Genomic DNA, 17,193 nt, shown 5'->3' with positions numbered 1-17,193 from the left:
CTTTGGGCTCAACTTTTTTAATTTGTATATATTTTTTATTATTATTATTTAACATTTAACAAACATAAGGGTGTAATGTAATAATATGGGTACTACTTATCTTACTTGATATTGTTTGCAACATAAGCAGCCTGCCATTTGTATTTAAAATGCCAAAATCATAATTAAGTTTTTTGACATAAAATCATTAGCTTAAAAGATATATGACATTATGATTGTCTCGTGCGTTTCATCTTGTCGAAGCATTCAAAACCTGTTTGAATAAACTTACAATATAAGTAAATAACACACTTGTTGTGGTGTGGTTTCAGACTGTTTCTCAGCTTAATTCTATCGAGTAACGTAACAACAGACATATTTTAAACAGCGGGATGAGTATATCATTTATTTATTTTGTTTCGTTTCATAAAAGCCTATTCATCCTTCATTTTAGTCACGTAACTTTTTTCCTCATCTGCTATGTGTAACTTACTGAGTAAACCTTTGACTCTTGCCCAGGAGAGAAATGGATTGCAGATTAGAAATGTCCGCGTATGTTTGAATCGCTGGGGTTAGTGCTAACTTGAGACCTGTGAAATAATGTGATATGGACCAGATACAAAGTTAAACCCTTTTTTGGAATCTCTGTTTATGTTTTGTGTTCACAGCCTTTACATTGTGCCGCTGATGATTGACAGAAGTCATTTGAGTAAACAGATGACGGTTATAAAAGATAAAATCAATAAATATGTTTATAATACATTTAAACATGGTTTTTGTACCTTGTTTTTTCTGTGTTTAGCATCAGAGCAAGAGATGTCGTGCTGATGTTGTCATGTAAGTATATGATCATCATGATCTAAATTTGTACATTTTTTAAATATAAAAGGTAGTAGTGTGCAGAGAGACAGCTCTTAAGCTTATGACAATCAACATATTGGAGACGTAAAGACGTGGAGTCCAGAAAGAAAATCTGTAAGTAATTGTGTTTGGTCTGGAATGGCCCTGATGAGGAGACATAAGGAGAAACCGAAATTCTAAATGAGGGGATTTTGTATTTTTTTAAGGTTCTGCACAGCTGACACCAACAATACATCTTTATGACAATTCAAGACCCCTTGTTGTGAAGAATCAGCATCAGAATGAATGGTGTCACTGTCAATATCTTGACTGAAGACGTAGAAGTGACAGAGGCACTAAAGTAACTTTAAGCTGTCTGGTCTATGTGGCGTATGCAAAAACCTCCATTCACACAATAAATTTAATTTAACACGATTTGTTTGAACTTTTTAGTGGCTATAAAAGACTGTCTATTCAGATTTCCCAAATTGTAAAACCATATTAATGATGTATTATGAATTGTTTTGCCATAATGAATGAACCTTGTGGTTATTGGTTTAATGTGAGTTTGTACATTTAAAGACGTATGAATTTTTTCAAAAATGTCAACAGAAAATATTATGATCTCTCTACATATTGACGATAGAAATAAGAAAAAAAGAAAAAGAAAAAACTTAAGTTGAAATGAATCATTAAGATAGAACCTTAAAATGTTCAATAATAGCCTATAACCATTTACCAGTCTGCAATGAACCCTATAGGGTAGAACCCTTAAAAAGCGTTCTTTAAGGAACCTTCTAGGGGATACCATATATGAAGAACCTGATAGAACCATTTTTGTATAGAACCTTTTCTTTTAAGAGTGTATGATGAAGAATAAAATAAGTGATATTTGTGGTATAATATTATCACATCAAGGTATGTCATAATTCGATAACTGGGTTTTGATGCCATTTTATTCTCTATACTTTTCTTGCAACTACTTGATAAACTATAAATATCATTTAAGATGCTTTATTGATCCTATTTGTAGTGCGTATTTACTTACGAATTATTTTATGATAAGTTGTCTCCGTGTTAAAAGACAACCTTAATTTTTCTAACCTAAACATGATCAATCACCATGATTTCGCATGGTGAGCTCGTCTATTGATCGTTCCGGAATAAGAAGCAAGCGGAAGCTCTACCGGTCATGTATCGTGTATCATCCAGCATCAGTCCTGCATCCTCCAGCAGCCCACCGTGCCCCCACCCAACACACGCGCCTAATCCAGGGCACACGACGCGCCAGGACAAAAGATTGCTTTACTGCCTTTTATCTCGGCCATGTCCGACCGAGCGCACATAAATCCTTCACGCGGATACAGAGAGAATGGAGAAAGAAAGCACACGGAGGGAAATAAAAGAACAGGGAGGAGGGTGCATTAAATCCCGCATCCTCGGTGCTTGTTCAACACCAGGCGATGCGGAAGCACGTTAAACGTCATAAAATCTAAAAGTCTAAGAGACGTGGCCGCGTAGTACGTCTTTAAACTATAAAACAAGCTTTATACATGTTCACAATTATGTTATAAACAGAAACAGAGACTCCGACCCCAGCACATCAACAGCATCCACCGTGAATATATATAAAAGCGGACGACAAATAAACGCATGCGCCTTCTAAACACTCAAATGTACGTTAACATCACAACTACTTACATATATGCGGGCGACAGTGGCGAGGACCTGGACGTTTTGAGAACGGGTACGGGAAATTTCCAGCTAACGGGCGAACCGCTTTTCCATTTCAACGGCATGTTTTTCCAATCACCACCTCAGAGATACAGCGCGAATGATGAGAAGCGTGAAAAGCGAGTCTATGAAGAGGCGGCCAGCGCGGGCTTCCATCCCTGTCAGCCCTCGCCGAGAGAAGGGAGGAGGAAAGAGCAGGATACAGGCAGCTCTATGTGACAACACGCAGCTCCTTCCCAGCCGAGGCAGCCCTGTTTGTATTTCAAGTTAATGTAGTCAGAAAACGGAACAAACGCTGAGCCAAAAGGTGAAAAGCAGGTGTGCCTGAGCCGCGGTGCGTTTCACCTCCTGAGAAAGACAGAGGAATGATGATGAAGAGGACGGAAAAGGGAGGGAGGGAGGGGAGGAAAAATAAGCACCGTCGCGTCCGGTCAGCGCAGAGATGAGACATGCGCGGTCGGTGCGCTGGATGTTCAGCAATAGTGCCACCTTGTTCGCAATTCTCATGCAGGTTGACTGCAGAGCGAGAAAAAGCTTAGCGCTCAGATAAGACTTTAATGAGATGACATAAAATACGACACTAGGGAAATATACAAAACGAGCGCTTTATAGCCTACACAACCAATCAAAATATAGTTTTGCTTCATCAATAAATCCCCATCTGATGTCCATTGTAAGAGACAGGTCTTTCCAAAACATCAAGCCAGACGGCGTAAGCAGGGCACGAACTCCGCCGCGGGGCTCTTCACCCACTGCTGTGACAGTACATGTCAAAGAGGATAAAAAAGGACACCGCAGTCGTTTCTGCGATTAGTTCCGTCTTTGTTAAAAGGCTTGACAAGATTTCAGTAGATGCCATTTCGCAGGCGCGACTGTCACTCCGTTATTTCTGCTGTACGCCATGCACGCGCCAAGCATCGCTTTTCGCACTTCTTTAAATCAATTATTTCCAGAACCAGTAGGCTAATTAAGAAATACTTAAAACACTAGTTTTAATATGTAATTTAAATGGATATTTTTTATGCTCTTTAAGTTGCAAAATAAAAATGAAAATGCATTCCCGGATAGATTATGTACGTTTAAGATGGTCAAGCAAAACTATAGCAAAAAGAAATTTCAAATGTTATTTTCCCTAAAGCATTTACATTAACATGTTGAACATTTCGGCTTGCATTTTCATTTACATACAGGGAGTTTGGTGTTGCAAAATTCACTTGAAAATGCATTTCGCATACATTATGTCTACATAAACTACATTTTCTTATGTTGTAAGACACAGATGCTGGAAACTCTCCGAACATAATCAGAAAGACTCCTGGTGCAGAGACAGCCGTGCTCCGAAGTGTTTGAGAAGTGATTTTGCACATACAGCGGCAGAAAAAAAGAAGAGACCATTCAAAATTTTCATATAAAATCAGCATTGCTAGATATATTGTGGTCATGCCAGTCCAGGTTTTGTTGAATTTCAACAAAGTCAAACCTCATGAATGATATAAAGTCACCTAATAACAAATGCGAAAGACTCACAGCATGACAATACATCTTAATACATGCACATATATTGCTGTTGTATGGCATAAAAGTGGATGTGAACTTGTTTTCTTTGCAGTATTTGAAGTCTAATAAAATACATGGCATCTTTACTGTTATTTTTTACCCGTTTCTCCAGTTTTCATTTTCTGCAAAAAGATAACATTGAGATATAGTAGTTCACAGAATGAAACAAAAACAATAATATTACCGAAACACATACCAATAAATAGTACATTTTAAAATCAGAAAAGCAGTCTCTGAAATGGTCTCTCAATTTTTCTGCGCATGCATTTATATACTGATTGGAAATACCAAGGACCAGTAATATCCAAAGCATGAAGCTTATAAAGTTCTCATTGCCTATTGTGGATCCTGTTATAAGCTAGGCTTAGAGATAGCAAGATCATCAGAGGCCATGATGAGGTTAATTCTGTCATTCCCTCATACCACGGATCAGGTGTAGGACCAGGACTTGAATTTACAAAAGCTACTGAATTTATTACCTCAAATTTTATTGTTCCATAATTTTAAATACCTGACAATCATTTTGTATGAATTCAGTGTCCAAAAACTGTGGGTTGTGAAATTCAGGTTTACATTATTCAAATTCGTGTGGCTATAACCAGTGTAACATCCAGGAGTGCAAGGAAGAACAATCAACCATAGACAAAGAAAATAGAACCCAGGATGTAACGGCCAACTAGGTGGCGCTTTGGTAGCAAGGCCGCCATTTAGAGCACCTACAGTAAATGTTGTAATTGTAGGCAGGGGCGGACTTACCCATTAGGATAGGCAATCGCCTTGGGCCCTGAGTTACCAGGGGCCTCCAAAAGGCAGGGGTGGACTTAACCAATAAGTCATGTCAGCAGCCACGTAGAGCCCCAAGGAATCATCAAAATAGTCGGGATCCCTCTTATGGTTTTAGCGTTATTACATCTGTACGAATGCACCACCCATTACAGATTGGAATGGAGCATTCCATTAGCACCATATATGCGGAAGATGAGTTCAACACTAGCAAGAGAAAGGAAACGCAGAGGCAATGTTAGTAGAGCAGCTGCCCACAGCGAGAGTGTCACTGTATGTTACATTAGCAGCAGGACGGAGTCAAAGTTGCAAGAAAATAAAATAACAATGAAACGCAGCTACACCAGCAGATAAGTAAAAGGATGATTCACAAAATATTGTTGCCAAAGTCTCTGCTTTATCTCCACACAAACTCTACCGCTGCTCCGACAGCTGCAGTGCCTCTCTCACCCGCCAGACACAACACTCCCCGGCCACAAGCAATGATAATGTGCCGGTGAGTATTTCTCCATGAACACCAACAACACAGTTATAACCACTGACAACCAAGAAATCTGTCAAACAAAGAGCACTGTGCGCTTGGTAGGAGAGGGCCAATTCAAATGTAGAAGGTTGTTTAATTTTGCACCGCTGCGCAGACCAATTGGCACATGACGAGATAATATAATAACATCAAAGTAAAGTGCTAACAATTCGTATTGTACGCACAGGGATGTCCCGAGCTAAGGTCGGGATCGGAGGCAGATCACTGCATTTTAAACCTGATCGGTATCGGCTATGTTTTGCTCGATCATTTCCGATCCCCTCTTCCATCACGCAAGTTTCTTAAACGAGAGTGCAAACTGTGACAGCTGTGACTGCAGTGTGGAAATGTGCAGCGGAACATCTGCCCATAATGTCAGCAGCTTTGTTCAATAATAACAATTTAATACCAAACCCTGAAAAAAGTGGACGGATTAGAGTGTTGGAGTTCACTCAGCTCTGTGACGCTGGGTTGTGGCTAGAAGTGATGCTGTAATAGACAACACAGGTTAGCGTCAGATTTCTTCCTTCATTGAGCACGCTACCAGAGCTTAACAACAAACTTAATGACAGATGAGAAGCATATTAGAGTCGGTCCACAAACACAAAAGAGATGCCGTTTTCCCTTTATTCAAAGTGAAAGTTCAAAGATATATATTTTGACACCTGAATTTTACGACCTGAAATCATGAACTGAATAATTAAAACCTGAATTTCACAGCCCAAATTTTTAGGACGGTGAATTTTCGAATAATTAAAATTAAGGACAATAAAATCTGAGGTAATAAATTCAGTAGCTTTTTCAAATTCAAGTCCTTGTGATATAAATCTGACACCATACAGGTGATGCAACCTATACATACTTACAAATGAATATTTAAGACAAGCAATATTCATATAGGTAGCCAGACACACTAGGTTGTATTTCCAACAGTAGAAAACTGCACTTTAAAACCACAAACACTTTAACAGGTGTGTTCAGAAATGTCATTCCTCATGTCATTTATTGGACTTTGGTTAGTTTAGCATTGAATGGAAGAGATATACTGTACATGGCATTTCAAAAGGACACACTGAGCCTCTAGCTGTAAGCAGGCAGCTTAGAACAGATGCTTCACTGTCTAAAGTGATAAACCATACAGTGAAATCTGTTAACAGAAGCCTTCATTAGAGAGATAATCAGTGTCGGCATGCTAACAGATACAACAGCAAATTAACCACTCACAAAATAAAATCAATGTTTTCTTTAACTTCCTTCTAATTCATCCTTCTACCTTTTCTCTGGCTACTATGGATTCTCCATTAAGATATTACAGATAATGGCTTCAGATTAGCGGCTGCTAGGAGGGTAAGGCAAACAAGCCGGAAAAAACTTTTGAAAATAGTTCACCCAAAAATCAAATAAATGTGTAATTTTCTTTCTATTCAAATTTTTGACATTGTTTCTAAAAATACGGAGTCCAGGGATGTGGTAGGTGGGACAACAGAGACAGAGAGGGCTTTACTGAACAGTGAACACAGCAACTGAATGTGAATTATCTATGTGAGTCAAGGAAAAAATGTCCCGTCTGGCACTGGCAACATCAAATTCATCAGAGATCGAGAGGTGCACGTGGACCAACACAGAGCCAATCAAATTAAATACATCTCAGTCAAGTAAGCAGCTCAGGTAGATCCAAGAAGAGATAGACACACAGACACATATATAGGGTGTCTTTAGTGGAAAGAAGTCACTGTTGAGGAGCTAGTTAGTCTTTAAACATGGTTTAGGATATTGTTATTGTTTATATGTATACCAACTGCATTTTTAAGGGGTGATTTAACACTGTTTCATGCATTCTGACTTCTTTACGATGTTAAACGTGCTCGCTTCTCATTCTTAAAGGTATAGAGTGGGATTTAAAGCAGCCACTAGCGACGAGTTGGAGAATTGCAACCAATCTCTCATTCCTCCTCTCACCGCTCCCTTTGGAAACACGACAGAGGCCACCAGAGTACAAAAAGATGTCGTCGGCTGAGACAGCGTGTCTTCTCATATTGACGCAGCGAAGAGATTCTGCGGATATTAGAAAGACTGTAGGAAGAGTAATGGCTTATTTATTAAATAAACTAATGGGTTTTTTGATTTTAAGTATAAAAAGGAGGAAAAAAGTCAGGACCTGCGTTACTTTCCAGCAGAGATGCGTTAGGACAGGCGGTAAAAGACTTTTAGTGTAGATATTCCGAGATATCTATGGATATACTTTTCAGCAGAGAGACGTTGAAGAGAATGATCTTCCAAAAATCACCCCCCGAGTATCCTATATCGCCAACATGGTTGGTCAACTTGTCAAAAAACGAGTTGGATGTATTACGTAGTATTTCTGTGCTCGATACAATCCCCCAAGGTTTCAAAAGGTATTTTTCGAACATGAAACACTGTTACATAACAACTTTTCTTAGCCCCTTATTGGACAATCCTCCCGGGAAAAGCAGTTGCTTTTATATTTTGAGGTTGCACAGGTTAAATTAAGGGAGCAAATGCGACTAAAATGGTCGCAATTTCAAGCCCAGCACTCCATCATGCCATCTTGCCAATTGCGTGAGGATATTGTGTTCTCTCGAGACCAATCGTATCTAAACTAAATGTGACAAAAACAAAATACTCTTTGTAGATACGAAGTATGCAATACTACTCTATAGGTACTCAAGATTAATATGAGTTTAACTGCGTGTTCCGGACCTTTAAAATCACTGCAGTGGCAAAATCATCCATGCAACATTTTTGCCTGCACTTGCTCACGTTCTATTTCTATCTCTATCTCACACACGCACGCACACACACAATGTAATTGATTGTCATAAAAACAGTTTAATCCATTATCAGAGCAAATCCCAGGTAATTATATTAGCAAAGCAAATAAACATGCAATGACACAGCCACAAAAAAAGAGACCAATATGCAAGTAAACCCATGCATGTGACTTCACAGCATGATATCCACAAGTACCACATTCCCCAGTACCACATCATTTAGGCCTATCTATGTGTGTACCCAAGCAGTTTTGTGCATATGTTTGTGCGTGTGGGAAGAAAAAAGATAATTACTAAGATAATAATAAAAAGACACACACCATCAGTGCCTACCTGGCACAGATGGTGCCCTAACGACCTGAACAATCTGACAAAAAGACTGCTACAGTTATATTCTTCGTTTTTTGCCTTAGTCCTTTTTCTTATTCCCGTCTTATTTTCTCACGTGAGAGATCAAACATTCTTCATCCCGTAACATCCTACACTCTCTCTGCCCTCCTTACCCTTAATCATTCTATTAATACCATTCTATGAATAGACGCGCCTCACCCTTTCAACACATTTAGCACTTAATTAAGTGGGTGAAGACAGAGGGGTGTGTGTATTTAAGAGAGAAAGAAAGTGATTCTATAATAACCCTCACTGTCTCTACCATCACCTTTTCCGTGCTCAGACTACTGCATTGAATGTGTACGTCACATGGTGAATGTGGCACTTATGTGAGAAACCAGCACTATAGAGCGGTTTCCTGTTCTGCAGCACATTAAGCTCACCTGGAATGCCTAAGTTAAACAGCATGTAACTGGAAGCATGCATTGCAAGCAATTAATCATATTTGCACTCTCTGAAATAAAGATATTTTATTTTTTTCCTAGTTGTCCTTTTTCTTAAAAACAATCCATGGAAAATCTGTAAGCTTAGTTTCGAAAATATCTAAGAGAAGACAATTGATTGCATAGGAAGATACAACCAACTGTCATGTTTATGACAAATGCAGAGCAATCGTTTAAAGATGTTGTTAGTAATAAGCAAATTCAAGCTGAAAGGAAGAGACCTGTAATAAAGTGAGATATTTGTATAAACAAGGAGTCCTGCAATGGCAGTATCGCCAACACAGAGATCTGTTCAGAAAAAATTGCCGCATCTCCAAATTTCTTGGAATTGAATGACAGTCAACGTTTTCCTCAAATGAGAATTTTGTTGATTCTTTCCACCTTCCACATTTGTTCACTATGATATTCAGAAATGATGCAAAGCATTGTTCAACAAGGCTCATATCTGAAACAAGCCTTGTATTCATGTGTTACAAGAAATGAAGTGGGGAAATAGAAGGACACACATCGGAAGACCAACATGACATAATAGTCTTGATCCAAGACCGTCTTGCAGCTGTGTGTGAGCGAGAGAGTGAAAGAGAGAGATGAGCTACCTCACCTGATTAAGCACTTAAGGGTTGAAAAAAAGCTGACAGGACAGAAAGGGAAAGTTATGTATAAAGGAGGTGAAAAAAAGGGATGGGCGAAATTAGTGTGTGGATAAAAATAAAAACGACCAAGGGCAATGACAGAAGTTAAGGGTGAAAGAGATATTTAGAGTATTTAAAATCACTGATAATCATTCTTATTATCAATTTAAACATGCTGATTTATAGGAGAATTACTCATTCAAAGACAACATGCAAAAGGTAATCATCTCTGTAATAACCAGCTTCATATCCTGACATGGGAATTGTTCATGTGCAGCAAAAACAATACCATTTCAACCTAACATCAACCAAACTGTGTCCATCACATTAACTGAATTACCACCCAAAACACAATGGAAAATATCTAATAGTGTCTTTAGTTTAGTGAATACATGCCGTTTTTGATGCAAATTTGATGGTAGCCCAAAATTTACCAATTTGTAATGCAATAAAAGATATCCGTTTAAGACCATATTGGCCAACAACAACATTGAAGTGCTTATTATAACGTAGCGATATTTCTTCAATAAACAGCGCTTTAAGGTTGTTATTTGGCAAGATTGATGTAAAGTATTATTCCTCAAACACTCAACAACCATTTGAGCAAAAAGTGCAGAAGTTATTGAGATCAGCTTTAACACTTTCTGTTAAGACTACCGGAAACAGTTGCTATGGCAACTTTCACAAGTATGCAACAGATGGACAATGGTCCAAAACATAGTCATATCCGTGAGTGTGTTCAAGTTTGAAACATCAACCATTATCTACAGAAGATATAGATTGGCTATATACAATATATAGCCAATCTATAGTTTTAGGAAAAGTTATCAGTTTTTTTGTTCTTTACCCAACTTAACAAATAATTATCCAAAGCTTTTCGAAATGTCCAACATTCTGCAAATCAAAATTCTAATTCTACTGTACAAATAAGGAATAATTGATGATGTTTCGTTAAATTATTTGAAAGTTAATGCACATCCCAAGGTGGTAATGCGGCCATTACAGCTCAGATGTGCAGAAACTTTCGAATAATTGAACGGACAATTATTTCGCTTATACCACGGTTACCAGCCTGCAGTATATTGTTCAAATGTTTAATTTCAATGTTTGCCATGTTATCGTCTTTAATATCATGTCGATGTATCTCATTTCCATTAGTGCTAACGGACTCGGAAGCTTGAGCTACATGGTGGGTGGGTGGGCGTGTATGTCAGTGAGAGAGCGAGAAATCGCGCGCACAGATGCGTGTTTCCAAGAAATGTGACAGAAATGCAGTGATATATATGATTTATTCCATGTATTGTTTCTATCTTTAGCAGTTAAAAATAAAAAAACACGCACAATTTTTGAAAGAGTAGGTCTATCAAAATATATTTATTATCAGTTATAGGCAGCATCAAGAGGAAAAAGAATGAGTAAGCTATCAGTGTTTATTAACGCATTTTTTTTTTCTATTTAGTTATTTGATTTCAGTTAATGTAAGTTTTTGACATGCTTTGTTTATTGAAACAAAACTGCACACGTTTCCATTAACAGTAAAGTTAGACATTATAAACGTCAGATCAAGACCAGGGTGCTGTGTGCGGTGATGGCCTGTAGTCTACACTAACTTTTCTGTTGTGTAAACTTGGCAAGGTGATATAGAACTGTAATGCGGTCATCAGACCTGAAACACCTTCATAGGTGTGCATTTTTCTAAAGTGAATGCATACCCATCGGGCGTTTGTCAACCAATCAGATTGAAGCATTCAAAAGCCCCGTCAGGGCTCAAGGCCAAGGATTTTTTTCTACTGGCCTGGTCGGGCAGGTGATTACATTTTTTGCTGGCCCTGCCAAAATTTTCACTGGTTTTTTTTTAACCTATGCAATCTTAATAAATAAGAGGATGATACCATAAAAACTATTAGACTAGAACTCAAACTTTCAAATATTGTTGAAGACAACTAATCATCAAGTAATAAAGTAAGAATCAAGTAATTAAAGTATGTACAATAGCACAGATAAATGTTTTAAAACAAACATACAAATAACCATGCACGTATCTGACAAAGATGCGAGAATCAATCCAGTGCTCTTTTGCATCTTCCAATATGGGAATATTTAAATACGCAGGTCTTAAAAACGTTCAAATTATAATTTTCCATGACGATACAGAACTGGCTCGATCGGGCAAGTGACAGTTCTCTCAACTGGCCCGAGGATCTCTCTTGCTGGCCCCGTGCCATCGGGCAGTCCTTTATGTCGAGCCCTGCCCATGGTATAAACAAACAACAATATACAGAGATCTTAAAAGTATTTGAACTAGGGATCCACCGATTTATAAATTTTGTCCGATAACCGATAATTATTTAACATTGGAAGACAATAACCGATATACAGTCTCTAAATATTAACAAGTAACCATAAGTTCTCACATGTACCAAGCCTACTTTACACTATAGTAAACGAATATTTAACCTTAAAACTTTTCTTAATAAACAAATTATGGATGTTCTTCCAGAGAAACCCAGAAAAATTATCTAAATAGCCACATAGTCTAACATGTCTCAAGACCGAGAAACAGACACCGATATGGCCACAAATTTATCGTGCATCCCTAATTTGATCACTTGGACCACACTGACTTGAATATTTTGTGAAATTTCACTAGCCTATATAATGCAATTTAAATCATACATTAAAAAGGATTTAAAGGACTGAATACATAAGTCTAAGACACATTATACTGCTTCTCCTTTTAACAGGTCTCAAAAACCATTTCTTAGCAGAACACATAAATATCCCTGTCAATACTTTCCTACACACCAGATGACGGACTCTTAGTCTGATGATCTCAATGGTCTGAGTCATCAATTCAAAACACAAACCCACATACCCCCACACGCAAAGCCATCAAGTGCCAACTTGGCATGAAGACCCCAGTGTGTGTAACATTTCAGCAAGCAGCAGGTCGGCTCGGATCATTTCTTCAGAATCCACACATCTCTGTTTTTCTGTTATTTGAACACAATGCAAAAACATTCATCAGTGGTCGTGCTTTTGCTTCGCTCGCTGCGGGAGCTGCGAAGGCGTGTTGCTGTTTACTTGACTGTTTAATGGTTATTGTGATCAGAGCTCATGCTGTAATTCTGCTTTGATTTAGACATCACAGACGGCAGATAATCAGGTCTGACTACAGAGGGAAGATAACATGAATCTCACACTTGCACGTTCATCTGCCCCTGGCGGCACACATTTCTGCCACATGTGTGTGAAAGCCGGTCAGGACCAGGTTACTGCATCTTTTGTCTAAGGAATTGAGAGGTGTCTATTTTCAAGTATTTATGAAAAATGTCTAAAACTCTGCAAGACTGAAGAAAACAAACTGCAAAATCTGTTACGTGAATTCAACAACAAAGATGAAAGTGTAAATCTGAGTTTGTCAACACAATCCCTGACCTCACTTAGAAAGTTCTCACTACAAATGTTTACCACAATAGTAATAACAACAACAACAAAACAGTTTATGCTGTAATATTCCACAAGTGGCTTATAATGGGTTTTACTTAACTAAAGATTGTGAGCAGTATTTGGGGCAGATGACATCTCCATTAATTCTGTTACATCCATAGTAAAGACATTTTATCTATTATAATACGGGTTATAGCACTTAAAGAAAGCTCTATGAACAGCACTAGCCACAGAAATACAAAACTAAACCAAACCATGAACATTGTGCATTCTGCAAAAACACAATTGTAACAATTTTCTCCACATCTCTGAACCTAAGAACTGAGAAACTCCTCATAGCATGTATGTGCAATGTCTTCATGATGACAGATACAGACGCAAAATAAGGACTCCCGACAGGTAAATAAAAGCCCGTAGGTCTCAGCACAGGAAGGATGTATAGAGAATGTACAAGGTATAGCATGTGTAAAAGTAAAAGATCACATACATTGCACAGTACCTATCGTGTAGTCCATTGGACATGGCGTCTCCTCTATGCACAGGGTGGTCCATGCCCAGGCACAAAACCCTAGTACACCTGTGGACATCAACAGAGAGACATCATGAGATGTGTGCAAACATTCAAAAGAAAGAAGACACTCAGTTTATGAATGCTCAACAATGAGGAGTGGCCCAATGGCCAGTATGAGAGAGTTTGGGCCATTGATAGTTCTGATGTCACTCTACGTACATGTATATTTAGCCTTTCAATTTAAATATTTGGATTTCCGTCACATAAAAGGACATTTTTGCTGCAACTTTTTGTTGCTGATCTAAAAGCGTCATTCGGGTGATGTTACCTAGCCGGCTAATTTAAGTAAGAAATTGCAAAAATGTCAGCAATGAAGTGACAGACTTCTGTTAAAACGAGTTTTGAACAACCTGTTCTAACGGTTGCCATATGCAACATGCCTAAAAGCAATTACACATCAAAAATGACTTCATATTGCATACTGCACCTGTTATAAAAACTGGTTGTTCAAAACTGTCAAAAGTAAATATTCTCTTAAAAACGATAGACTACAATTACTTTAACACATAAAATGCATTGTTTAGGGATGGAGACAAAAATGGAAGAACAGCTTTAAAAAAACACAGACATAATACGTGAACAAAAACTTTTATTCCGGATGCGATTCATCGTTTTATCATTTAACCACCCTAATTTACACAAAATTTTCATGGAATTAAATAAATGTTTTTGTAATAAGACACATTATAAACAATTATGTATGTGCATCAAAACACTTATTCCCCTCTCTTCCCAAGGAAGTAAAAGAGGTTTGTCGTGTTATGTCATCTTTGCTACCGCTCTCTGTCTCTTCCCGTATTTGCATCTAATCAGCATATGTAATTTCTATTAATAATGGGCCGCTCATACTTTGGGACGTTATCCCATACTTAGCATAGCCAGAATTTTACTATATAGCAGGGCTATTCCTCTTCAGACCATGTGCCTCGTGCCAGGACAGGTCATTCAAAAATAATAAGGAGCGGGAGAACAAAGACCTTTTAGGACCCCACAGAATACTAATTTCCAGGTAACTGGGCACAGGGGCAAAAGGAAGACCACGAAAGTTGTGCACCCTAAGCCTCACCGAAGAATTTCATCACTTCAATGGCCTGCAGATTTTTCCCTCATTGCCTTGGCAACCACAGTGTCTTAGCAACAGATAGAGGTCAAGAAAGAACAAGGATAAACTGTGCTACACAAACTGAATGTTTGTTAAACTGGATTTTATTGTTTTATAGGAGAAATACTTTGATAGAACAGTTTGACACATGCACATTAAACGCTGAGAAAAGAGGAATGGTCTTAATCTCTTCTGTCAAACTGAGAAATGTAAAAAGCATCAACAACTGTAGACACTCTAAGAATTTGAATAGAAAGGTCAAAATGGTAAGGTAACAAAATCATTTTATCTTATTAATGAACTGCCTCAACCATCTACTCAGAGATGGCAACTTTTTACTCTTTACCTTTTCATTATGAAAATCAGTCCCTGTGCATACCAAACCATGATTCCACGTGACTGAATTACTTCCAAAGCAAAATAAGTCGAATAACGAATAAGTCATACAATTACTAAGACGTTTTTTTTTCTCCAGTAGAAAAGAATAATGTCAAAAAAACAGAGAGGAAATTGTATTACAGGTTCAACTGCTATATCTTAACAATGGCATAAAGGAAAAAGCCTCTCCTCAAAGCAATGTGGAACTATGGTCACAAGACCCACCCATCTGTATGTGAAGTTTTGTTAAAAAAGTAAAGAAGTGCCTTAAGTCATGTCGAACCATGTGCTTGCTTCCAGTTAAAACAAAAGCAATAAAGGAAACTGCTAGAACAATACACAACTCAGGACGTCCGCTAAAATAAGCTTTCAGTGAGAGGCCCCTGTATAAAGGCTTGTTTTAGCCATCAGTGTTATGTTACTGTTGTCATGGCATATGAGCACATGGAGGCCCTTTCAGCCCCCCAGCTGCTTCGAATCACGCTCTTAATAATTGAGCTTATCTTTTTTCACGCTCTGACAGCTGGAGTAGATGCCCGCGGAGTATCCGGATGTCCAAAAATGAGTTCAGAAATTATCCAAAGCCACAGTGGGGTGTTTATGACAACAGTTGTCTTGTTGCAAACTCCTTATTTGCTCTTTTTGGGTATCATATTAATCTATACATAATTCACACTGTATAAATATTACCAGATGTAACCACTACAGCATTAAACGTCATGAATCATGAGCATTCCATTTAAAAGAAGAATCCTCTGACAGCATAACAAAGTAAGTTAGGGAAAAAGACACAACACACAGTATTCAGCACAAAGCCACTATGAAAAGACAGTAGCATATGAGTGTCTAAGAGCAAAAAATAAAACATCTAAAGAATTATTAAGAATTAGTAATGCTTAGTTTGTGTTTACGTCCAACGTTAGTAGTGCTTCGTCAGGTTTGTAGTTCTCCTTGTTAGTTGATGCACAGACTTTGTGGAAGACACATTTGGCGATTTGTGTATTTATGTTTAGGAAGGGGAACTAACTGACTGACTGACTGAGTAACTAACCACACACAAAGCATGTCATACGCCCACTTTTAAACCAATATAGGAAAATAAGTAATGTTGTTTTTGGGAAGCTATACTTCAGGTTTTGATTGGTCCTTAAAAGCGAAGCTGTCTTTTGAAGGAAAAGGACAAAACCTAAAGCATGGCTCCCCAATCGCAGATCTGCTTCTGCTGCTACATTTAGCTTCAGCTCACAACAAGCTACTTTTCGTAAAGAATTCTATCTGTCTTTAAGTATAAAAAACTGATATGTCAGTATGGCACCTATTATATCAAACTGATAAACTTTTTAAAGCCATTTTACTTACCACAACCTCTGGAATTTACCCTTGTTTTCTTCTTAAACCCCCAAATCCACTCCACTCATAGACCTCACTAAGCCCCTCCTCGCTTGTTTTTCATTGGCTGTATCCTCAAAGGAATATACATCATGACGCTCTGCTGAATGGTTTACTTGTATGTCAATCAACTGTCGACGCTCAAAACTTCCGTTACCAAAAGAAGTTCGTTGCGCAAGGATACGCAAACCGATTGGTTCATTCTTCAGGCGTCCGGAAAAGACGACTGGTGATTGGATGGTGCTGTATCCACTGTGTGTTAAGTTGTTTGGCATTGCATTACTGAATTGTTCAACATTATCGCACCACAGTTAAATTGTGTAATTCATAAAAAGCACTAGCAGTATTTTTATAATTATAATGTAAAATAATAAAATACGTACGGAGTGTAAAAAATATCTTATGTTTAAACTAGCTATAATAAAAATTTGTAATTACTTTATTACAAATGTACATGTATTTGTTTTACTTCTCCAACTTCAAAAAATAATTAGTTCTGTTTGATCAAAAGCTTTTTTTTTGTCTTAAATGCCTACATTTTTCTATATGTGGAAAATTAGATACCATTATTATCATTATTATAATATTGTGCCGTTGTACATTAACACTTGTGGTTGTGTGTACACATAT

The 17,193-nt window shown here is 37.8% G+C and overlaps 1 protein-coding gene across 8 annotated transcripts in view; it reads right to left on the bottom strand.

The window, feature by feature from the left end:
• klhl13 (kelch-like family member 13) overlaps nucleotides 1-16,607 on the bottom strand; it is a 46,657-nt gene extending 30,050 nt beyond the window's left edge. For 2 of the 8 annotated variants that reach the window (XM_056745969.1, XM_056745973.1), the window contains exons 1-2: nucleotides 16,534-16,607; nucleotides 13,611-13,700 (exon numbers count right to left, since the gene is read on the bottom strand). In XM_056745969.1, the coding sequence (XP_056601947.1) occupies nucleotides 13,611-13,675 (65 nt within the window). In that variant the 5' untranslated portion in view covers nucleotides 13,676-13,700; nucleotides 16,534-16,607. Of the gene's footprint in view, nucleotides 1-2,520; nucleotides 2,926-13,610; nucleotides 13,701-16,533 lie in introns of those variants that run through there. The other 6 variants (XM_056745970.1, XM_056745975.1, XM_056745968.1 and 3 more) reach the window with 3 other exon arrangements.
• Between the last annotated feature and the right edge of the window lie 586 nt (nucleotides 16,608-17,193).

The sequence above is a fragment of the Triplophysa dalaica genome, chromosome 4, assembly GCF_015846415.1.
Source record: "Triplophysa dalaica isolate WHDGS20190420 chromosome 4, ASM1584641v1, whole genome shotgun sequence".
Lineage (NCBI taxonomy): Eukaryota > Metazoa > Chordata > Actinopteri > Cypriniformes > Nemacheilidae > Triplophysa > Triplophysa dalaica.
Note: the sequence above shows the minus strand (reverse complement) of the source record. Positions and strands in the feature narration are given on the sequence as shown.